The 21,568-nt window shown below is 62.0% G+C and overlaps 2 protein-coding genes across 2 annotated transcripts; both read left to right on the top strand.

Annotated features, from left to right (window-relative positions):
* The first annotated feature begins 228 nt into the window (after window positions 1-228).
* LOC140845576 (NUT family member 2G-like) lies at window positions 229-9,990 on the top strand. The gene is made up of 9 exons (XM_073220091.1): window positions 229-366; window positions 2,434-3,128; window positions 3,975-4,103; window positions 4,452-4,591; window positions 5,021-5,316; window positions 5,847-5,963; window positions 6,289-6,578; window positions 9,068-9,648; window positions 9,887-9,990. The coding sequence occupies exons 1-9, from the start codon at window positions 229-231 to the stop codon at window positions 9,988-9,990; spliced, it is 2,490 nt and encodes an 829-aa protein (XP_073076192.1).
* A 1,293-nt stretch (window positions 9,991-11,283) lies between these two features.
* LOC140845575 (NUT family member 2G-like) lies at window positions 11,284-21,045 on the top strand. The gene is made up of 9 exons (XM_073220080.1): window positions 11,284-11,421; window positions 13,489-14,183; window positions 15,030-15,158; window positions 15,507-15,646; window positions 16,076-16,371; window positions 16,902-17,018; window positions 17,344-17,633; window positions 20,123-20,703; window positions 20,942-21,045. Exons 1-9 carry the CDS (start codon window positions 11,284-11,286, stop codon window positions 21,043-21,045), a joined length of 2,490 nt encoding a protein of 829 aa, XP_073076181.1.
* The last annotated feature ends 523 nt before the right edge of the window (window positions 21,046-21,568 follow it).

Here is a 21,568-nt window from a genome sequence, read left to right as displayed (position 1 = left end):
TCTTACTTGTGTGAGATAGTCCATTAAAACCATTGAAAAGGTAAAAAGCATATTTAGCAGGAGGGTGATGTTCCAAGAAACGCAAAGGAGGAATTTCTGGTGTTGGACGTGGAGGCTGCAGGGCCTTTCTTTGATGGGCTGGGGCTTTCCAGCAACGGGGGCCTGGATGGGGTCTGCAGGGCCTCCACACACAGCCCTGGGGACGCACGGGCAGCTTCCCGAAGCGCGATGGGCACAGTGCCCCGAACAGGCCGCGGCTGCACGGACATCCCCATTTCAAACGCAGGGCTGCCCGTGGCCATGAGTACCTGTGTGCTCATCAGAGCACCTGTTGCCATGGGTTCAGAAAGCCTAGCCTCTGTGGAAGTCAGTGACGGGCAGTAGGAAGCAGTGGGGCCCCGGCCGCAAACTAGGTCGATGGTCACAGAATGAAAGTAGCGGGAACATCAGCTAGGACCTTGGTGCTGTGAGCCCGAAAAACGATTTGTAAGCGGCCAAGAGAGGCACCCACCGAGGGTGTGGCGCTGTCAGCTGGAAGAGCACCTGTGTTCTTGCCCACCTGCCAGAGTGCCCGTGGAATGGCTCCTGCTTCCTCGTGCCCCCAGCCCGCCTGCCCTCTGCCCCTCCCCCACTGCAGAGTGTCTTGGGCCCCTACATTCTAGGCCTGTTTACATTCAAACTTGCCCTGCCTGAGTGGGATCCTGAGCAGTTGGTGGAGGAGCCTGCTCTCTGGTCCTGGACTCGGTTCCCCAGGTGGAACGGCCAAGCAGCTGCGGTCGGATCTCAGCCTGTGGGGATGAGTTCAGGAGGAGGTAAGGCCTGAAGGCTGGGTGGCAGGGTTTCAGGGGCCACCGCCCACCGGTCCCTGGGATTCAAACTTGACTGTTTCCGGGCACAGTGGTTAGACCGTCAAGGGGGGAGAGAGCTCTGGGCCCCAGGGTATCTCACCTGGGAGGTGGGGGCGGGGGGGAATCTGGAAAGCTGAGGAAGCCCTGGGGAGGTGGCTTCTGGAGGTGGGTCAGGTGACACAAGGGAAGCGCCCTAGGCAGGGAGAAGGGACTGCCGCCCCCACGCTGCTGCTTTCTAGAAAGGAGACGCGCCGTGGACCCTGCGTTTGGGGAGGCTGTTGTGGCGGCACGGGGTGGAGGTTCCCGGGAAAGCCCAGCCCTGAGTCACCCTCCTGGGCACAGGGCTGGCCTCACGATGTCCTCCCAAGGGATCTGAACTGCACTTTACCAGACCCCACAGTGCGCTAGGAGAGGTGAGAGACTTGGCCTGAGCCAGAAAATTGTCCAGGGGCCCTATCTGTGGCCAAGTCTTCAGGCACATGTCCTCTCCACGAGCAAGGCCACAGTGTCCCCTGGCTGCCGGAGCCCAGACCTCCCGCCCTCCCTCCAGCCAGAGCTCTTCTCCTCAGGGCAGCGGGCTGTTGTTGGGCTCAACGGGGACAGGGCAGCCGGGTGATGCCAGCAGGATAGGGCTGGGGCTCCTGAGTCATCCTGAATCCTTCTCCCTGTGAGGAGACTCCGTTCTGCAGAGCCACTTCCTTCCTCCTGTCCAGTGTCTCACATACTTGAGCTTTGCGTTTCACCTTTGAGATAAGGCGTTTGCTTGTGTGCGAGTCACTAACGCAGGGATGATAGTGGACATGGAGTATGGTTCCCTGTCCCGTGGGACATCTACACGTGCTGGTTCCTTTCCAAAGTGGAGGGATCCTCCCCTGACTGCCCTCTGCCCTCCATTCCCAGCCCTTCCCCAGGCTCTGCAGCTCGCACTGGTTGTCGAGTGACAGAATTCAGGGCACACGAGACCTCCTCCACTGACCCTCTCCTGGGAATGGAGCTCCTGAGCGGTGGCAGGGACCCTGGCCCATGTTAAGGGTGTGCTGTGGGTGGTTCTGGATGGGTTATGTCAGTCAGGGTCCCGGGGCCTTTCCTGTGCAGAGGGACATTTCAAGTGCGTTGGTGTGCTGTGTCAGGCAAGAAAGAGAGGGATTTATGTGGGCACGGGCACCGCAAAGCAGAGGGGCGTGGGCCCTGGTGTTTTAGACACTGCCGGGTCTCAAGGCCCCAGGTCCCGGACCATACCTGGGGGATGAGTGCCCTGCCGCTCACGGGCTCTGGTCAGGGTCGTCCCCGCAGGTAGGTGTCTGCAAGTCTTGTGTGGAGACAGCCATGAGGCCAGGGCCTGGTGGCACAAACGCAGCACTTGCTGGGAGGTCTCTTCTTGGCAGAGCGGGCCGGGGGCCCGGGTGGGGCAAACATTTCCAGGGGAATGGTCTCAGCTGGTCGGGGCCTGACTGTCCCCTGCGGACAGCTGTGCCCTGCCCGGTTCCACCAGCAGACCGGCCCTTGAGTCCCGGGCACCCTTCCCAGGACAGATTCTCTCAGCACCTCTCCTGTCTTGACAGCGTTTCCGGTGCCGGGCCCGCAGGGAACCGTCAACCTTGGCACCTTCGTGTCGTCTTTCACAGTGCTGCCGTCAGCCCCTCCCGTCCTCGGCCCGCCACACTGGACCCCCTGGCAGCAGCACCCACCGAACCTCCTGGGCCCAGTGTTGCCCCCAGGAAGCACCCTGGTGCTGCCGGCTTTCCCCAGCACGCTGTTGGTGGCAGGACAGGCCAGCTGTGGCCCAGGCTGGCCTGGGGCCGGCAACGTCACTGCGCACGTCTGGCCGGAACAGAGGCCCGTGCAGGCTCCCCAGCCTCAGACCTTTGTCGTGACTCAGGCGCCTCTCCATGGGAGCACTCCTGGGGCCCTCTGTGGGGGTGCTGTGTGTCCTGTGCCCCAGTTCCTGGCGGCCTCGGGAGTGAAGACCATCCTGCCCGCCCCTCCTGCCTGGAGCACCCAGGCTAGCGATGGAGGCTGGTCCCTGCACCGTCCACCTCGAGCTGCAGTGCCAGCTGCCCAGCTGGCCTCCGGCGAGCTCCCAGCGATGGCCAGGCCTCGTCCACCTGGGGCTGCTAGGAACAGCGGCGCGGCCTGCTCGCAGCCCACCGCCTCGCCCGGGAACGCCTGCCACCGCACCAGCATGAACGAAAAGTTCCGGCGCTGGCAGCACTGCACGCGCCTGGCCCGCAGGCACCTGCCCCAGAGTCCCGATGCGGGGGCACTGTCCTGCTTCCTCATGTGAGTGTCGTCCGGCGGGGAAGCCACTGTGTCCAGCCTGGATCAAGGGCCGTGTCGTCCTCGCTCTGACCGGGCTGGTTGTCGGGAGGCGGTCACTTCTGGTGCTGACCTCCTTCAGGCCGCATCTCGCGGGCGGCCCCTGTGAGCCAGCCGGCCTCTGGCCGCAATGCTCACCACAGGCTCGGTGCGGGCTCACAGTGGGGCCCCTGGCCGGCAGGCCCAGGGATGGAGGCTGTGCTCTCCGGGCTCTGTCCCCTTTTAACACGTGGCTGAGGGGATGATGCCTGGGCATCCCTTCAGGGAGGCGGGGGACCCCAGGGCGCAGGAGACAGCTCTCCGCCCAGCTGCCCTCCTGGGTGCAGGGTCCAGGTCGGGACAGGCAGGGGGGACTGGTGCAGGGTGGGGGGGCAGCACACTCGGAGCCCAGAGTAGGGTAGCCCCACCATGGCCGGGCCCCTCCTGACTGGCCACTCCACTGCATTCAGAGGCCTGCAGAGCACGCGCCTTGGGCTGTCCAGGCAGGGTGTCTGACGGCGTGGCCTGTGCTCGCCCATTGGACGCCTGTCGTTCTTAACCGGAAAGGGCCAATTTGAGGAGCAGCCCCGCTCTCCAGGCCACAGTGGGCAGCTGCGGTGTGAGGGCACGGGCGGGCACAGTCCATGGCGGAGGCTTGTGGAGTCAGGTGGTGACCACAGTGGCCGGGAAGGCTGGCCTCTACCGCCAAGACCCTGCCGGTCTCCTCCTGGGCTTAGTCCTCTGTGCTGGGGATACGGGCTCCACAGTGTGAGGTGGGGTGGGCAGGTTCCGGGCTGCAGACGGTGACTGACCCCAGTGGGCGAATTACAGCCCCGTGCTTCGGACCCTGGCCCTCCGGAACCCCACCATGACCCTGGAGGAGGGCCTTCAGCGGGGCGTGCAGGAGTGGCATTGTCTAAGCAAGTCAGAGCGCAGCATCTACTATGAGATGGCGGGAAGGTGAGTCAGGGCCCCGGGCCAAGGGCCGGATGAAGACCTGTTCCCCTCTGGAAGCATGCCCCCCACTTTGGGAGGCTGGCTACTCTTTTCCCCTGCCCCAGAGCCTCACATGGCCAGACCCTGACCGTTTCTGTCTAGACATGAAGGTCTCAGGACATTGAGGGGGGGGGGATTCAGGCACTGGCCCTGGGGCTGTACATGGGTTCGGGTGCCCCAGGCAGCCTGCCTCCCCACCATGGCCAGGGCCATGACACCCCATGCCCTTGTCGTCTGACCTCTCCATTGACTGCTTCCCTGCCTGGGCCCGGGAGGCCTCCTCCTCAGGGGTCCGTGCCTCCCTCGCCCCAGGTTCATGGAGTTCGAGGCCGAGGAGGCGAGGCAATGTCAGAACGCACAGTGGATGAAGGCGGCACAGGGCGTGCCTCCTCCAGCACCCCTCAGGCCTGTTAATCGGGCGCCCTCAGCCCCAGAGCGGGGCCAGAAGCGAGGTATGCCACCGTGTTCCCCCGGAGCCAAAGGCCAGAGGCAGTGGGAGCCTGGGAAGGCCGCGGTACCCAACATGGTCCTTCTCAACCCCTGGGGCATTGGGCAGTGACCTCGAAGCCACCAGTAGCGTGGGGTCTCCCTTGGTCCCGACGGGAAAGGGCCAAGGTTTAGGAAATGGCCACCCCCCTCTGCCCTGATCAGAGACCCACAGGGGGTGCTGGAAGGGGCCGGGGACTGGGAGGAGGGCGGGCCTCCCTCCCCAGCATGAAGCCCTCGGAGGCCCTGTGACCCCTTCCACACCTTGGTTCCTTTCGGAGCAGCGGGCCATGATCCCCTACGGGAATGTCTCCGAGCTCGGTCCTTCCTGAGCACGCTTAGTGCTGGGGAGGTGCGGCCGGGCCACCCACACTCCTTCCCTGCACCCTCCTCAGCACGCATCCGCGAGAAGCCCGGCGCCGCGGCCCAGCCCGCCACCGCCCAGCCACCGCGATGCCGGCGGAGCCCGCACACCAAGGCGCCGCCGGAGATCAACCTCGAGGCCGTGGCAGAGGCCCTGGAGATCATGGAGGGGCTTCTGGGTCCCAGCGGCTCAGCTCAGGGGCTGCCCGGCAGAGAACGTGGGGAGGATAGCTCCAAGCCGCCACAGGGAGAGGAGGGCGTCTATCCAGACCCGGGTCTCCTGACCTACATCAATGAGCTTTGTGCCCAGGGAGACTTTCTCAACAAGGTAGGCTGGCCGTGGCCCGGGTGCTACAGGATTTCGGGGAGCGGCACTCCCACCACCCAGGTTGGGGTGGTGCCCATGTAGCTGGTGTTGTTGTTTCTTATTCCTGAGCTCTGGGGTGTGTGTGTGTGTGTGTGTGTGTGATGGTGCATGTGCATATGTAGCTGAGTAAACGTGTGTGTGTGTCTGCGTGTTGTACAGGGGTAACACAGGTGAGCCAGGGTTCTGCGGGGTGTTGGTGTGCATGCTTGTGTGTGCGTGTGTGTGCATAGGTACCTGTATATGTACTTGTGTGGCTGTGCATATGTTTGCATGCACGTCTCTTGTGGGGTGTGTGGCATGCACACATATACGTGTGTATATGCTTTGCGTGTGCATGTGTGCCTGTGGTCGGGGACCGTGACCACGTCTTTCCAACACCCCCTTGTTGTGGAGGCTGGGGCTGGTCTCTGCTTTACCCTTGCCCTCCGGGTCCTCTGGGTGCCGAAGGGATTCTCTCCAAGGATGCTCACAGCCTCTTCCTTCTGGGCCAGGCGGACGCAGTGCTGCACCCACGCTTCCTGGCGGAGTTGCCCTGCCCGGAGGCCGAGCTGGATCTCGTGGCCCTCGCTGAGGAGCTGGAGCAGGAGGAAGGACTGTCCTTGGCACAGGTGAGCTGGGAAAGGGAAGGAAACAGGTGAGCCTTTAGAGGGAGGGGCACCCCGGGTGTGCCAGGGCAGGGGACCCCAGGATAGGATTCCTTCCTGACCGTCCCCCTGCGTTGCATGGCAGAAGTGGCAGGGAGGGCCTCTCTGAGGGTGGGGGCCGGGCAGGAGGACGGCAGGGAGAGGATGGGGGGAGCCGAGGAGGAGAGGGAGGACGCAGGCCGGGGCACCAAGCTGGGGGGTGAGGTTGGCAGGAGAGCCGCAGCGGCTGTCGTTGGCGAGGCACCTGCTGCCCTCTCGGGCCGCCTCACGGTGCCCTCCCTTCTCGCAGCTGGAGGAGAAGCGACTCCTGGAACTGAAGCAGGAGGAGGGTGTGCAGGCCCCCCCGAGTCACGGCACACCCCGACTGGACTCAAGGCCTTCTGGGTCTGAGGCCGGCCACGGCCCCCAGCTAGGGGCCAGCGACCAAGCCTGCCCACCAGAGGCTGGTTGCGGGCAGCGCCAGGCGCACAGCCGAGGAGATGCTGGCGTGTCCAGGCCCGAAGCCTTCGCTGCCTCTTCAGGACGCCAGGAGCCCCCTCCCCTGAAGGCTGGCTGGCGGCCCCCTGTCCCCCAGGCTCGGTGCCGCACTTCCCCCAGCCTGGGGCCCAGGCTCGCCGCTGCTCCGGGAGAGACCTGTCCTGCTTGGGAGCCCCTGGGGCCCACGGGCAGGCCCAGTGAGGGCGAGGAGGAGCTCCCCAGCCTGGCCTTCCTCCTGGCCTCTCAGCACACGCTGCCATCCTGGGGACTGCCCCAGAGTCCTACTCCGGGCTCAGACCTCCTCCGCCCTGGAGTACCCCAGGCCCGCTCTCCCCAGAAGCCGGGCCTCAGCCCCGCCGGCCCTCCAGCTGGCAAGGCCAGCAGTCGGGCCCCGTGTGCAGGCCCGGCCCCTGCTGGGAAGACACCCCTGCCAGGGGCCAGCCTCGGGGTCGCTGGGGGACCAGCCTTGGCTCTGGGGCTGGGCCGCCCCTCACAGCCCCAGAAGAGAAGGGGGGACCCTTTCGTCACAGGGAAGGGTAGCAAGCGGCCCTGCAGCCAATAGGGAGGAGCCGGCCCTCCAGGGCAGCTTCGGGCTCCTCCACATCCCAGTCCTGATCCTGGCTGCTGAGGGACAGGGAGGGTGGGGTGGGAGAGGCGGGAGGGCGGGGCCCCTGGGGGTGGCTGGTTGGGGGGTGGGATAAGAGGGTGGTGGGAAAGGTGTGGGGCGGTGAGGGGGGGTCCGCCCATTTGGGCCTTGTACGCAAATGCAAATAAAGGCTGTTTTGTCACAAAATGCTCTGGGTCTCTGCCCCTAGTGGCATCCGGGCTTCTCCATGGGAAGGGACGCCGAAAGCAAGAATGTCCCGGGCTCCGGGACCCAAGGCGATGACGTCCCCATTCCCCCTCCACATTCACGTGCATTCTCCAGATGGCTCCCGAGAGCCCACCGCCCCCATAGCCCCCCCCGCCCCCCCCCTGCTCTCCGGGAGGCCGCTTTTGGGAGTCCCCAGGACACAGCGTCATCACAGGACCCCAAACGTCTAAGGATGGCAGCTGCTTTGGCCCTGTGCCCTCTGCAGCACCAGCCCACTTTCTGGACAGAGCCTGCAGACAGCCGTTGTCTAGAGGGGGCCCTCCTTTTCTCGCTGAAGCGGGCTGGGGCGCTGGGGGATGCTCAGGCATCAGGGTCTCCTGGGGGGGCTGAGCAGAGAGGAAAGGCATGTCATGAGGGGACAGGCTCCACAACCGACGTAGAAGGCCAATCCTCCGGCCTCGGTGGGCGCATGAAATGTGTGGGCTGGTGGGCAGTCCCTCTTTCCTCAGCACAGAGAGGGCATCGGGCTGGGAGGAGAATCGGGGCACTCGGAAAGGAGATTGGGCGGGGGTGGGGGAGGGTACCTTGTCTCTCTGGGGGATTTCTGTGCAGGAGCGTCTCGTCCACTGAGGTAGGAGGCCCCATGTAGCTGTGGCCTGAGAGGCTGGCCTCGGGGCCTTTGCATTTCAACGATGCCCACGGTGCTGTCCCATCGCCTCCCCCCAGGGCTGGACCCTCTGTGAATAGGGTAATTTGGTGCTTTTGTTTAGACACATGACTGCTTTCTATATGTTGACTTTGTATGCTGCAAGTTTGCCGAATTGGCTTATGAGTTCTAAGAGTTTTTGCTGTTGACACTTTAGGGTTTTCTACATGTATGATCATGACATGCATGAGCAGAGATCGTTTTACTTCTTTTCTGATTTGGATGCCTTTTATTTCTTTCTCTCCCCTAACTCCCCTGACTGGGCCTTTCGGGGCTATTGAATAGAAACAGTGAGGGTGGGCACCTTTGCCTTGTGCCTAACGTTAGAAGAAAAGATTTCAGTTTTTCATCAGTGAGCACGTTTGTTGTGGGTTTTTCGTGTATGCCTTTATTGTGTTGAAGTACATTCCTTCTACACCCAATTTGTTGAGAGTTTCTACCGTGCAAGGGGTGCTGAATTTTCTCAAGTCCCATTTCTGCATCGATTGAGATAGCTTATTTTATTCCTTCCTTTTGTTAATTCAGTGTGTCACATTCATTTGGGTGTGTTGAACTGTCCTTATGTCCCAGGAATAAATCTTACTCGATCATTGTGTATGATCCTTTTAATGTGGTGTTGAATTTGATTTGCTACAATTTTGTTGAGGATTTTTCCATGTATGCTTATCAGGGATATTGGCCTGTAATTTTATTGTATTGTATTGTCCTGTCTAGCTTCAGTATCAGGTAATGCCGGTCATCTAAATGAGTTTGTAAGTGCTCCCTCCTATCCAGTTTTTTGGAACCATTTAAGGACTTTTTACATTTCTCTTTAAGTGTTCGGTAGAGTTCACCAGTGAAGCCATGCCATCTTGAACTTTGCTGTTTGGGGAGGTTTTTAAAAATTGATTCACTCTCATTTGCTGTTGGTGTGTTCAGACTTTCTACTTGAGCTTGATTCAGTTTTGGTGGATCACGCTTCTAAGAACTTATCCGTTTCTTCCAGGTCATCCAATTTGTTGGCACATAGCTGTCCATGATCATCTGCTACGAACCCTTCTTTTTCTGAGTCATCAGCCGGGGCCGCTGCAGCTCCGCGCCGAGAGCCCGCGAGCTGCTGGAGGCCGGCAGCCGCCCGCGCGTCCCCGCCCCCAGGCAGCGGCCCCGGCCCCGCCCACCCACCCCCCGCCGCGAGGACGCGGCGGCCACGCCCCCTCCCCGCAGGGCGGGGCTAGCCGCCGCGGACCCCCGACCGGCCGCTCGGCCGTTGGCCCCGCCCCGCGCGCTCGTGCGCAGCCCGAGCGGTCCGCCGCAAGGGACCCTGGGAGCCGTTGGAGCCGCTGGTCCGCGCGCCCGGGGCCCGCTCCCTGGGCGTGTGGCGCGCGTGCGCGCGACGCGCGAGGCGAAGCGGGAGGCCGCGGCTGGCAGGACCCGGCTTCAGGGTCCCGGGGCCTCGGAGCCGGGCCTCCTTTCCGCCGCCTGTGGACTGCGCAGCCCCAGCCCGCACCCTGCGCTCGGCGGCCCGCGCACCGCGGGCTGGCTGCCTCGCAGCCGTCCTGTCTCACAGGCCTCACGGGCAGCGGGCTGCCTCCCTAGGTTCGCGCCCCGCCCCCGAGTCCAGGGGCGGCCCTCCCGAGAGACTGGCGGGAGCTTCCCGCCAGACCTCATGGATAGTAAAAACATTTGCTCTGCCAGTGATCGCCTTAACAAGATGGAAAGACCAGTTACAGACTGGGAGCAAACATTTCCAAAACATACGTCTCACAACGGACTAGTACCTAAAACTTAAAAATAACTCTCAGAGAACACTCCTGGCTCAGAGCTCTAGACCCACCCGGGAACCACTCGGGCTTCTTCCGCGGGCCTGCTGCACTACGTGTCCCCTTCACGGCACCTGCTGAGTGCATGCAGGTTTCCCCCTGAGCACGCCTCCGGGTGGAGGGGTGGCAGGCACACCCTCCTCCGTGAGCATGGCGCCTCTGACCTGGATCCACACGGGCCAAGGGGCCAACTGAAGTTGCATAGCAGGCAGGGTAGGAGTAGCTTCACTCCCCTCCTCTTCCGAGGGAATTTTGCAGCATTGGAGCTGGCAATGAAAAAGACGGGCAGCAGAAGCCACTTTGGGACTTGAGTTTGTAATGCATTCCCAGAAGCTCCACACACCCGTGCGGCCTGTTGCAAGGTGGGTACCGGGTCTCAACCCCGCAGCTTCACCTACCACACTAAAACCTTGTGTGCACACGTGATCTCCCCATTCTGCTGCTCCTCCCTGACTGGGAGGAAGATCCTCTGTCCGCTAAGGCCTGAGACGCACGTCTGGAGATTTTGGTTTGCTGGTTTGCTCGAAGGACACCCGCCCCTGGCCTTCCTGCAGGAATGGTCAGAAATCAGAGTGCAGAGGACTGTCATCTCCCCCCTTGCATGGCTGGTGTTTCCAAACACATTTGGGCTAACAATTCTATCTGCTTCTGGAGCCTAGGCTTTTTGATGGAGTCATATAAAAAGGGGTGTGGAATTGGGACGAGACAATTTTTCCACAATGCAGTTTTCCAGTCGGTGGTCCTGAGAAGAACAAGCAAATCCTACATGAAAGCCGTGAGGGAGAATCTTGTCCACAATTGGTGGAGGAAGCAAGAGGGAAGCCTGCCTTTCGTGAGTGTCTCAGTACCATGCTTTGCTTCATCATCCCTCTGAATATGAAGTTCCTTGGTGAAAGTCATCTAAGGTTTCCCATGATAAAAACCCAAGTCCTGGGAGATGTCTGCAAGTTGTTCTTTTTTCCATCCCCAGCAGGAGTTCTGTAAAATAAAGCTCACTGTGACTTGCTTGCAAGGCTGTAAATATCTGCAAATATATCAGAACCTAAATGAATTTTCACCAGAAGAGAAAACTGAAAGCATTTGAAAAATAAGAGGAGAATGCACTTGCCTTTGGCCACATAGCACATGTCTGAGAAGATCTGCACAATCAGATGACACTGGTTCCCGGTGGACAGAGATCTGGGCTGCTGGGAAAGAGGCGGGAGGAGGACTCGCCACTGTACTTTCCGCGTTTACAATGGACTGTGAATCATGCGAAGGTCTTACTTGTGTGAGATAGTCCATTAAAACCATTGAAAAGGTAAAAAGCATATTTAGCAGGAGGGTGATGTTCCAAGAAACGCAAAGGAGGAATTTCTGGTGTTGGACGTGGAGGCTGCAGGGCCTTTCTTTGATGGGCTGGGGCTTTCCAGCAACGGGGGCCTGGATGGGGTCTGCAGGGCCTCCACACACAGCCCTGGGGACGCACGGGCAGCTTCCCGAAGCGCGATGGGCACAGTGCCCCGAACAGGCCGCGGCTGCACGGACATCCCCATTTCAAACGCAGGGCTGCCCGTGGCCATGAGTACCTGTGTGCTCATCAGAGCACCTGTTGCCATGGGTTCAGAAAGCCTAGCCTCTGTGGAAGTCAGTGACGGGCAGTAGGAAGCAGTGGGGCCCCGGCCGCAAACTAGGTCGATGGTCACAGAATGAAAGTAGCGGGAACATCAGCTAGGACCTTGGTGCTGTGAGCCCGAAAAACGATTTGTAAGCGGCCAAGAGAGGCACCCACCGAGGGTGTGGCGCTGTCAGCTGGAAGAGCACCTGTGTTCTTGCCCACCTGCCAGAGTGCCCGTGGAATGGCTCCTGCTTCCTCGTGCCCCCAGCCCGCCTGCCCTCTGCCCCTCCCCCACTGCAGAGTGTCTTGGGCCCCTACATTCTAGGCCTGTTTACATTCAAACTTGCCCTGCCTGAGTGGGATCCTGAGCAGTTGGTGGAGGAGCCTGCTCTCTGGTCCTGGACTCGGTTCCCCAGGTGGAACGGCCAAGCAGCTGCGGTCGGATCTCAGCCTGTGGGGATGAGTTCAGGAGGAGGTAAGGCCTGAAGGCTGGGTGGCAGGGTTTCAGGGGCCACCGCCCACCGGTCCCTGGGATTCAAACTTGACTGTTTCCGGGCACAGTGGTTAGACCGTCAAGGGGGGAGAGAGCTCTGGGCCCCAGGGTATCTCACCTGGGAGGTGGGGGCGGGGGGGAATCTGGAAAGCTGAGGAAGCCCTGGGGAGGTGGCTTCTGGAGGTGGGTCAGGTGACACAAGGGAAGCGCCCTAGGCAGGGAGAAGGGACTGCCGCCCCCACGCTGCTGCTTTCTAGAAAGGAGACGCGCCGTGGACCCTGCGTTTGGGGAGGCTGTTGTGGCGGCACGGGGTGGAGGTTCCCGGGAAAGCCCAGCCCTGAGTCACCCTCCTGGGCACAGGGCTGGCCTCACGATGTCCTCCCAAGGGATCTGAACTGCACTTTACCAGACCCCACAGTGCGCTAGGAGAGGTGAGAGACTTGGCCTGAGCCAGAAAATTGTCCAGGGGCCCTATCTGTGGCCAAGTCTTCAGGCACATGTCCTCTCCACGAGCAAGGCCACAGTGTCCCCTGGCTGCCGGAGCCCAGACCTCCCGCCCTCCCTCCAGCCAGAGCTCTTCTCCTCAGGGCAGCGGGCTGTTGTTGGGCTCAACGGGGACAGGGCAGCCGGGTGATGCCAGCAGGATAGGGCTGGGGCTCCTGAGTCATCCTGAATCCTTCTCCCTGTGAGGAGACTCCGTTCTGCAGAGCCACTTCCTTCCTCCTGTCCAGTGTCTCACATACTTGAGCTTTGCGTTTCACCTTTGAGATAAGGCGTTTGCTTGTGTGCGAGTCACTAACGCAGGGATGATAGTGGACATGGAGTATGGTTCCCTGTCCCGTGGGACATCTACACGTGCTGGTTCCTTTCCAAAGTGGAGGGATCCTCCCCTGACTGCCCTCTGCCCTCCATTCCCAGCCCTTCCCCAGGCTCTGCAGCTCGCACTGGTTGTCGAGTGACAGAATTCAGGGCACACGAGACCTCCTCCACTGACCCTCTCCTGGGAATGGAGCTCCTGAGCGGTGGCAGGGACCCTGGCCCATGTTAAGGGTGTGCTGTGGGTGGTTCTGGATGGGTTATGTCAGTCAGGGTCCCGGGGCCTTTCCTGTGCAGAGGGACATTTCAAGTGCGTTGGTGTGCTGTGTCAGGCAAGAAAGAGAGGGATTTATGTGGGCACGGGCACCGCAAAGCAGAGGGGCGTGGGCCCTGGTGTTTTAGACACTGCCGGGTCTCAAGGCCCCAGGTCCCGGACCATACCTGGGGGATGAGTGCCCTGCCGCTCACGGGCTCTGGTCAGGGTCGTCCCCGCAGGTAGGTGTCTGCAAGTCTTGTGTGGAGACAGCCATGAGGCCAGGGCCTGGTGGCACAAACGCAGCACTTGCTGGGAGGTCTCTTCTTGGCAGAGCGGGCCGGGGGCCCGGGTGGGGCAAACATTTCCAGGGGAATGGTCTCAGCTGGTCGGGGCCTGACTGTCCCCTGCGGACAGCTGTGCCCTGCCCGGTTCCACCAGCAGACCGGCCCTTGAGTCCCGGGCACCCTTCCCAGGACAGATTCTCTCAGCACCTCTCCTGTCTTGACAGCGTTTCCGGTGCCGGGCCCGCAGGGAACCGTCAACCTTGGCACCTTCGTGTCGTCTTTCACAGTGCTGCCGTCAGCCCCTCCCGTCCTCGGCCCGCCACACTGGACCCCCTGGCAGCAGCACCCACCGAACCTCCTGGGCCCAGTGTTGCCCCCAGGAAGCACCCTGGTGCTGCCGGCTTTCCCCAGCACGCTGTTGGTGGCAGGACAGGCCAGCTGTGGCCCAGGCTGGCCTGGGGCCGGCAACGTCACTGCGCACGTCTGGCCGGAACAGAGGCCCGTGCAGGCTCCCCAGCCTCAGACCTTTGTCGTGACTCAGGCGCCTCTCCATGGGAGCACTCCTGGGGCCCTCTGTGGGGGTGCTGTGTGTCCTGTGCCCCAGTTCCTGGCGGCCTCGGGAGTGAAGACCATCCTGCCCGCCCCTCCTGCCTGGAGCACCCAGGCTAGCGATGGAGGCTGGTCCCTGCACCGTCCACCTCGAGCTGCAGTGCCAGCTGCCCAGCTGGCCTCCGGCGAGCTCCCAGCGATGGCCAGGCCTCGTCCACCTGGGGCTGCTAGGAACAGCGGCGCGGCCTGCTCGCAGCCCACCGCCTCGCCCGGGAACGCCTGCCACCGCACCAGCATGAACGAAAAGTTCCGGCGCTGGCAGCACTGCACGCGCCTGGCCCGCAGGCACCTGCCCCAGAGTCCCGATGCGGGGGCACTGTCCTGCTTCCTCATGTGAGTGTCGTCCGGCGGGGAAGCCACTGTGTCCAGCCTGGATCAAGGGCCGTGTCGTCCTCGCTCTGACCGGGCTGGTTGTCGGGAGGCGGTCACTTCTGGTGCTGACATCCTTCAGGCCGCATCTCGCGGGCGGCCCCTGTGAGCCAGCCGGCCTCTGGCCGCAATGCTCACCACAGGCTCGGTGCGGGCTCACAGTGGGGCCCCTGGCCGGCAGGCCCAGGGATGGAGGCTGTGCTCTCCGGGCTCTGTCCCCTTTTAACACGTGGCTGAGGGGATGATGCCTGGGCATCCCTTCAGGGAGGCGGGGGACCCCAGGGCGCAGGAGACAGCTCTCCGCCCAGCTGCCCTCCTGGGTGCAGGGTCCAGGTCGGGACAGGCAGGGGGGACTGGTGCAGGGTGGGGGGGCAGCACACTCGGAGCCCAGAGTAGGGTAGCCCCACCATGGCCGGGCCCCTCCTGACTGGCCACTCCACTGCATTCAGAGGCCTGCAGAGCACGCGCCTTGGGCTGTCCAGGCAGGGTGTCTGACGGCGTGGCCTGTGCTCGCCCATTGGACGCCTGTCGTTCTTAACCGGAAAGGGCCAATTTGAGGAGCAGCCCCGCTCTCCAGGCCACAGTGGGCAGCTGCGGTGTGAGGGCACGGGCGGGCACAGTCCATGGCGGAGGCTTGTGGAGTCAGGTGGTGACCACAGTGGCCGGGAAGGCTGGCCTCTACCGCCAAGACCCTGCCGGTCTCCTCCTGGGCTTAGTCCTCTGTGCTGGGGATACGGGCTCCACAGTGTGAGGTGGGGTGGGCAGGTTCCGGGCTGCAGACGGTGACTGACCCCAGTGGGCGAATTACAGCCCCGTGCTTCGGACCCTGGCCCTCCGGAACCCCACCATGACCCTGGAGGAGGGCCTTCAGCGGGGCGTGCAGGAGTGGCATTGTCTAAGCAAGTCAGAGCGCAGCATCTACTATGAGATGGCGGGAAGGTGAGTCAGGGCCCCGGGCCAAGGGCCGGATGAAGACCTGTTCCCCTCTGGAAGCATGCCCCCCACTTTGGGAGGCTGGCTACTCTTTTCCCCTGCCCCAGAGCCTCACATGGCCAGACCCTGACCGTTTCTGTCTAGACATGAAGGTCTCAGGACATTGAGGGGGGGGGGATTCAGGCACTGGCCCTGGGGCTGTACATGGGTTCGGGTGCCCCAGGCAGCCTGCCTCCCCACCATGGCCAGGGCCATGACACCCCATGCCCTTGTCGTCTGACCTCTCCATTGACTGCTTCCCTGCCTGGGCCCGGGAGGCCTCCTCCTCAGGGGTCCGTGCCTCCCTCGCCCCAGGTTCATGGAGTTCGAGGCCGAGGAGGCGAGGCAATGTCAGAACGCACAGTGGATGAAGGCGGCACAGGGCGTGCCTCCTCCAGCACCCCTCAGGCCTGTTAATCGGGCGCCCTCAGCCCCAGAGCGGGGCCAGAAGCGAGGTATGCCACCGTGTTCCCCCGGAGCCAAAGGCCAGAGGCAGTGGGAGCCTGGGAAGGCCGCGGTACCCAACATGGTCCTTCTCAACCCCTGGGGCATTGGGCAGTGACCTCGAAGCCACCAGTAGCGTGGGGTCTCCCTTGGTCCCGACGGGAAAGGGCCAAGGTTTAGGAAATGGCCACCCCCCTCTGCCCTGATCAGAGACCCACAGGGGGTGCTGGAAGGGGCCGGGGACTGGGAGGAGGGCGGGCCTCCCTCCCCAGCATGAAGCCCTCGGAGGCCCTGTGACCCCTTCCACACCTTGGTTCCTTTCGGAGCAGCGGGCCATGATCCCCTACGGGAATGTCTCCGAGCTCGGTCCTTCCTGAGCACGCTTAGTGCTGGGGAGGTGCGGCCGGGCCACCCACACTCCTTCCCTGCACCCTCCTCAGCACGCATCCGCGAGAAGCCCGGCGCCGCGGCCCAGCCCGCCACCGCCCAGCCACCGCGATGCCGGCGGAGCCCGCACACCAAGGCGCCGCCGGAGATCAACCTCGAGGCCGTGGCAGAGGCCCTGGAGATCATGGAGGGGCTTCTGGGTCCCAGCGGCTCAGCTCAGGGGCTGCCCGGCAGAGAACGTGGGGAGGATAGCTCCAAGCCGCCACAGGGAGAGGAGGGCGTCTATCCAGACCCGGGTCTCCTGACCTACATCAATGAGCTTTGTGCCCAGGGAGACTTTCTCAACAAGGTAGGCTGGCCGTGGCCCGGGTGCTACAGGATTTCGGGGAGCGGCACTCCCACCACCCAGGTTGGGGTGGTGCCCATGTAGCTGGTGTTGTTGTTTCTTATTCCTGAGCTCTGGGGTGTGTGTGTGTGTGTGTGTGTGTGATGGTGCATGTGCATATGTAGCTGAGTAAACGTGTGTGTGTGTCTGCGTGTTGTACAGGGGTAACACAGGTGAGCCAGGGTTCTGCGGGGTGTTGGTGTGCATGCTTGTGTGTGCGTGTGTGTGCATAGGTACCTGTATATGTACTTGTGTGGCTGTGCATATGTTTGCATGCACGTCTCTTGTGGGGTGTGTGGCATGCACACATATACGTGTGTATATGCTTTGCGTGTGCATGTGTGCCTGTGGTCGGGGACCGTGACCACGTCTTTCCAACACCCCCTTGTTGTGGAGGCTGGGGCTGGTCTCTGCTTTACCCTTGCCCTCCGGGTCCTCTGGGTGCCGAAGGGATTCTCTCCAAGGATGCTCACAGCCTCTTCCTTCTGGGCCAGGCGGACGCAGTGCTGCACCCACGCTTCCTGGCGGAGTTGCCCTGCCCGGAGGCCGAGCTGGATCTCGTGGCCCTCGCTGAGGAGCTGGAGCAGGAGGAAGGACTGTCCTTGGCACAGGTGAGCTGGGAAAGGGAAGGAAACAGGTGAGCCTTTAGAGGGAGGGGCACCCCGGGTGTGCCAGGGCAGGGGACCCCAGGATAGGATTCCTTCCTGACCGTCCCCCTGCGTTGCATGGCAGAAGTGGCAGGGAGGGCCTCTCTGAGGGTGGGGGCCGGGCAGGAGGACGGCAGGGAGAGGATGGGGGGAGCCGAGGAGGAGAGGGAGGACGCAGGCCGGGGCACCAAGCTGGGGGGTGAGGTTGGCAGGAGAGCCGCAGCGGCTGTCGTTGGCGAGGCACCTGCTGCCCTCTCGGGCCGCCTCACGGTGCCCTCCCTTCTCGCAGCTGGAGGAGAAGCGACTCCTGGAACTGAAGCAGGAGGAGGGTGTGCAGGCCCCCCCGAGTCACGGCACACCCCGACTGGACTCAAGGCCTTCTGGGTCTGAGGCCGGCCACGGCCCCCAGCTAGGGGCCAGCGACCAAGCCTGCCCACCAGAGGCTGGTTGCGGGCAGCGCCAGGCGCACAGCCGAGGAGATGCTGGCGTGTCCAGGCCCGAAGCCTTCGCTGCCTCTTCAGGACGCCAGGAGCCCCCTCCCCTGAAGGCTGGCTGGCGGCCCCCTGTCCCCCAGGCTCGGTGCCGCACTTCCCCCAGCCTGGGGCCCAGGCTCGCCGCTGCTCCGGGAGAGACCTGTCCTGCTTGGGAGCCCCTGGGGCCCACGGGCAGGCCCAGTGAGGGCGAGGAGGAGCTCCCCAGCCTGGCCTTCCTCCTGGCCTCTCAGCACACGCTGCCATCCTGGGGACTGCCCCAGAGTCCTACTCCGGGCTCAGACCTCCTCCGCCCTGGAGTACCCCAGGCCCGCTCTCCCCAGAAGCCGGGCCTCAGCCCCGCCGGCCCTCCAGCTGGCAAGGCCAGCAGTCGGGCCCCGTGTGCAGGCCCGGCCCCTGCTGGGAAGACACCCCTGCCAGGGGCCAGCCTCGGGGTCGCTGGGGGACCAGCCTTGGCTCTGGGGCTGGGCCGCCCCTCACAGCCCCAGAAGAGAAGGGGGGACCCTTTCGTCACAGGGAAGGGTAGCAAGCGGCCCTGCAGCCAATAGGGAGGAGCCGGCCCTCCAGGGCAGCTTCGGGCTCCTCCACATCCCAGTCCTGATCCTGGCTGCTGAGGGACAGGGAGGGTGGGGTGGGAGAGGCGGGAGGGCGGGGCCCCTGGGGGTGGCTGGTTGGGGGGTGGGATAAGAGGGTGGTGGGAAAGGTGTGGGGCGGTGAGGGGGGGTCCGCCCATTTGGGCCTTGTACGCAAATGCAAATAAAGGCTGTTTTGTCACAAAATGCTCTGGGTCTCTGCCCCTAGTGGCATCCGGGCTTCTCCATGGGAAGGGACGCCGAAAGCAAGAATGTCCCGGGCTCCGGGACCCAAGGCGATGACGTCCCCATTCCCCCTCCACATTCACGTGCATTCTCCAGATGGCTCCCGAGAGCCCACCGCCCCCATAGCCCCCCCCGCCCCCCCCCTGCTCTCCGGGAGGCCGCTTTTGGGAGTCCCCAGGACACAGCGTCATCACAGGACCCCAAACGTCTAAGGATGGCAGCTGCTTTGGCCCTGTGCCCTCTGCAGCACCAGCCCACTTTCTGGACAGAGCCTGCAGACAGCCGTTGTCTAGAGGGGGCCCTCCTTTTCTCGCTGAAGCGGGCTGGGGCGCTGGGGGATGCTCAGGCATCAGGGTCTCCTGGGGGGGCTGAGCAGAGAGGAAAGGCATGTCATGAGGGGACAGGCTCCACAACCGACGTAGAAGGCCAATCCTCCGGCCTCGGTGGGCGCATGAAATATGTGGGCTGGTGGGCAGTCCCTCTTTCCTCAGCACAGAGAGGGCATCGGGCTGGGAGGAGAATCGGGGCACTCGGAAAGGAGATTGGGCGGGGGTGGGGGAGGGTACCTTGTCTCTCTGGGGGATTTCTGTGCAGGAGCGTCTCGTCCACTGAGGTAGGAGGCCCCATGTAGCTGTGGCCTGAGAGGCTGGCCTCGGGGCCTTTGCATTTCAACGATGCCCACGGTGCTGTCCCATCGCCTCCCCCCAGGGCTGGACCCTCTGTGAATAGGGTAATTTGGTGCTTTTGTTTAGACACATGACTGCTTTCTATATGTTGACTTTGTATGCTGCAAGTTTGCCGAATTGGCTTATGAGTTCTAAGAGTTTTTGCTGTTGACACTTTAGGGTTTTCTACATGTATGATCATGACATGCATGAGCAGAGATCGTTTTACTTCTTTTCTGATTTGGATGCCTTTTATTTCTTTCTCTCCCCTAACTCCCCTGACTGGGCCTTTCGGGGCTATTGAATAGAAACAGTGAGGGTGGGCACCTTTGCCTTGTGCCTAACGTTAGAAGAAAAGATTTCAGTTTTTCATCAGTGAGCACGTTTGTTGTGGGTTTTTCGTGTATGCCTTTATTGTGTTGAAGTACATTCCTTCTACACCCAATTTGTTGAGAGTTTCTACCGTGCAAGGGGTGCTGAATTTTCTCAAGTCCCATTTCTGCATCGATTGAGATAGCTTATTTTATTCCTTCCTTTTGTTAATTCAGTGTGTCACATTCATTTGGGTGTGTTGAACTGTCCTTATGTCCCAGGAATAAATCTTACTCGATCATTGTGTATGATCCTTTTAATGTGGTGTTGAATTTGATTTGCTACAATTTTGTTGAGGATTTTTCCATGTATGCTTATCAGGGATATTGGCCTGTAATTTTATTGTATTGTATTGTCCTGTCTAGCTTCAGTATCAGGTAATGCCGGTCATCTAAATGAGTTTGTAAGTGCTCCCTCCTATCCAGTTTTTTGGAACCATTTAAGGACTTTTTACATTTCTCTTTAAGTGTTCGGTAGAGTTCACCAGTGAAGCCATGCCATCTTGAACTTTGCTGTTTGGGGAGGTTTTTAAAAATTGATTCACTCTCATTTGCTGTTGGTGTGTTCAGACTTTCTACTTGAGCTTGATTCAGTTTTGGTGGATCACGCTTCTAAGAACTTATCCGTTTCTTCCAGGTCATCCAATTTGTTGGCACATAGCTGTCCATGATCATCTGCTACGAACCCTTCTTTTTCTGAGTCATCAGCCGGGGCCGCTGCAGCTCCGCGCCGAGAGCCCGCGAGCTGCTGGAGGCCGGCAGCCGCCCGCGCGTCCCCGCCCCCAGGCAGCGGCCCCGGCCCCGCCCACCCACCCCCCGCCGCGAGGACGCGGCGGCCACGCCCCCTCCCCGCAGGGCGGGGCTAGCCGCCGCGGACCCCCGACCGGCCGCTCGGCCGTTGGCCCCGCCCCGCGCGCTCGTGCGCAGCCCGAGCGGTCCGCCGCAAGGGACCCTGGGAGCCGTTGGAGCCGCTGGTCCGCGCGCCCGGGGCCCGCTCCCTGGGCGTGTGGCGCGCGTGCGCGCGACGCGCGAGGCGAAGCGGGAGGCCGCGGCTGGCAGGACCCGGCTTCAGGGTCCCGGGGCCTCGGAGCCGGGCCTCCTTTCCGCCGCCTGTGGACTGCGCAGCCCCAGCCCGCACCCTGCGCTCGGCGGCCCGCGCACCGCGGGCTGGCTGCCTCGCAGCCGTCCTGTCTCACAGGCCTCACGGGCAGCGGGCTGCCTCCCTAGGTTCGCGCCCCGCCCCCGAGTCCAGGGGCGGCCCTCCCGAGAGACTGGCGGGAGCTTCCCGCCAGACCTCATGGATAGTAAAAACATTTGCTCTGCCAGTGATCGCCTTAACAAGATGGAAAGACCAGTTACAGACTGGGAGCAAACATTTCCAAAACATACGTCTCACAACGGACTAGTACCTAAAACTTAAAAATAACTCTCAGAGAACACTCCTGGCTCAGAGCTCTAGACCCACCCGGGAACCACTCGGGCTTCTTCCGCGGGCCTGCTGCACTACGTGTCCCCTTCACGGCACCTGCTGAGTGCATGCAGGTTTCCCCCTGAGCACGCCTCCGGGTGGAGGGGTGGCAGGCACACCCTCCTCCGTGAGCATGGCGCCTCTGACCTGGATCCACACGGGCCAAGGGGCCAACTGAAGTTGCATAGCAGGCAGGGTAGGAGTAGCTTCACTCCCCTCCTCTTCCGAGGGAATTTTGCAGCATTGGAGCTGGCAATGAAAAAGACGGGCAGCAGAAGCCACTTTGGGACTTGAGTTTGTAATGCATTCCCAGAAGCTCCACACACCCGTGCGGCCTGTTGCAAGGTGGGTACCGGGTCTCAACCCCGCAGCTTCACCTACCACACTAAAACCTTGTGTGCACACGTGATCTCCCCATTCTGCTGCTCCTCCCTGACTGGGAGGAAGATCCTCTGTCCGCTAAGGCCTGAGACGCACGTCTGGAGATTTTGGTTTGCTCGAAGGACACCCGCCCCTGGCCTTCCTGCAGGAATGGTCAGAAATCAGAGTGCAGAGGACTGTCATCTCCCCCCTTGCATGGCTGGTGTTTCCAAACACATTTGGGCTAACAATTCTATCTGCTTCTGGAGCCTAGGCTTTTTGATGGAGTCATATAAAAAGGGGTGTGGAATTGGGACGAGACAATTTTTCCACAATGCAGT

The sequence above is a fragment of the Manis javanica genome, chromosome 2 (assembly GCF_040802235.1).
Source record: "Manis javanica isolate MJ-LG chromosome 2, MJ_LKY, whole genome shotgun sequence".
Lineage (NCBI taxonomy): Eukaryota > Metazoa > Chordata > Mammalia > Pholidota > Manidae > Manis > Manis javanica.
Note: the sequence above shows the minus strand (reverse complement) of the source record. Positions and strands in the feature narration are given on the sequence as shown.

Bases quoted from the DNA above. Each gene is read 5' to 3' on its own strand.
- LOC140845576 (XM_073220091.1), top strand. From the start codon at position 229: ATGGGCACAGTGCCCCGAACAGGCCGCGGCTGCACGGACATCCCCATT. The intron at 367-2,433 runs GTCAGTGACGGG...CCGGGCCCGCAG, and splicing joins AAAGCCTAGCCTCTGTGGAA to GGAACCGTCAACCTTGGCAC. The intron at 6,579-9,067 runs GTGCCGCACTTC...GGGCCGCTGCAG, and splicing joins CCCCCTGTCCCCCAGGCTCG to CTCCGCGCCGAGAGCCCGCG.
- LOC140845575 (XM_073220080.1), top strand. From the start codon at position 11,284: ATGGGCACAGTGCCCCGAACAGGCCGCGGCTGCACGGACATCCCCATT. The intron at 11,422-13,488 runs GTCAGTGACGGG...CCGGGCCCGCAG, and splicing joins AAAGCCTAGCCTCTGTGGAA to GGAACCGTCAACCTTGGCAC. The intron at 15,159-15,506 runs GTGAGTCAGGGC...CCCTCGCCCCAG, and splicing joins TACTATGAGATGGCGGGAAG to GTTCATGGAGTTCGAGGCCG.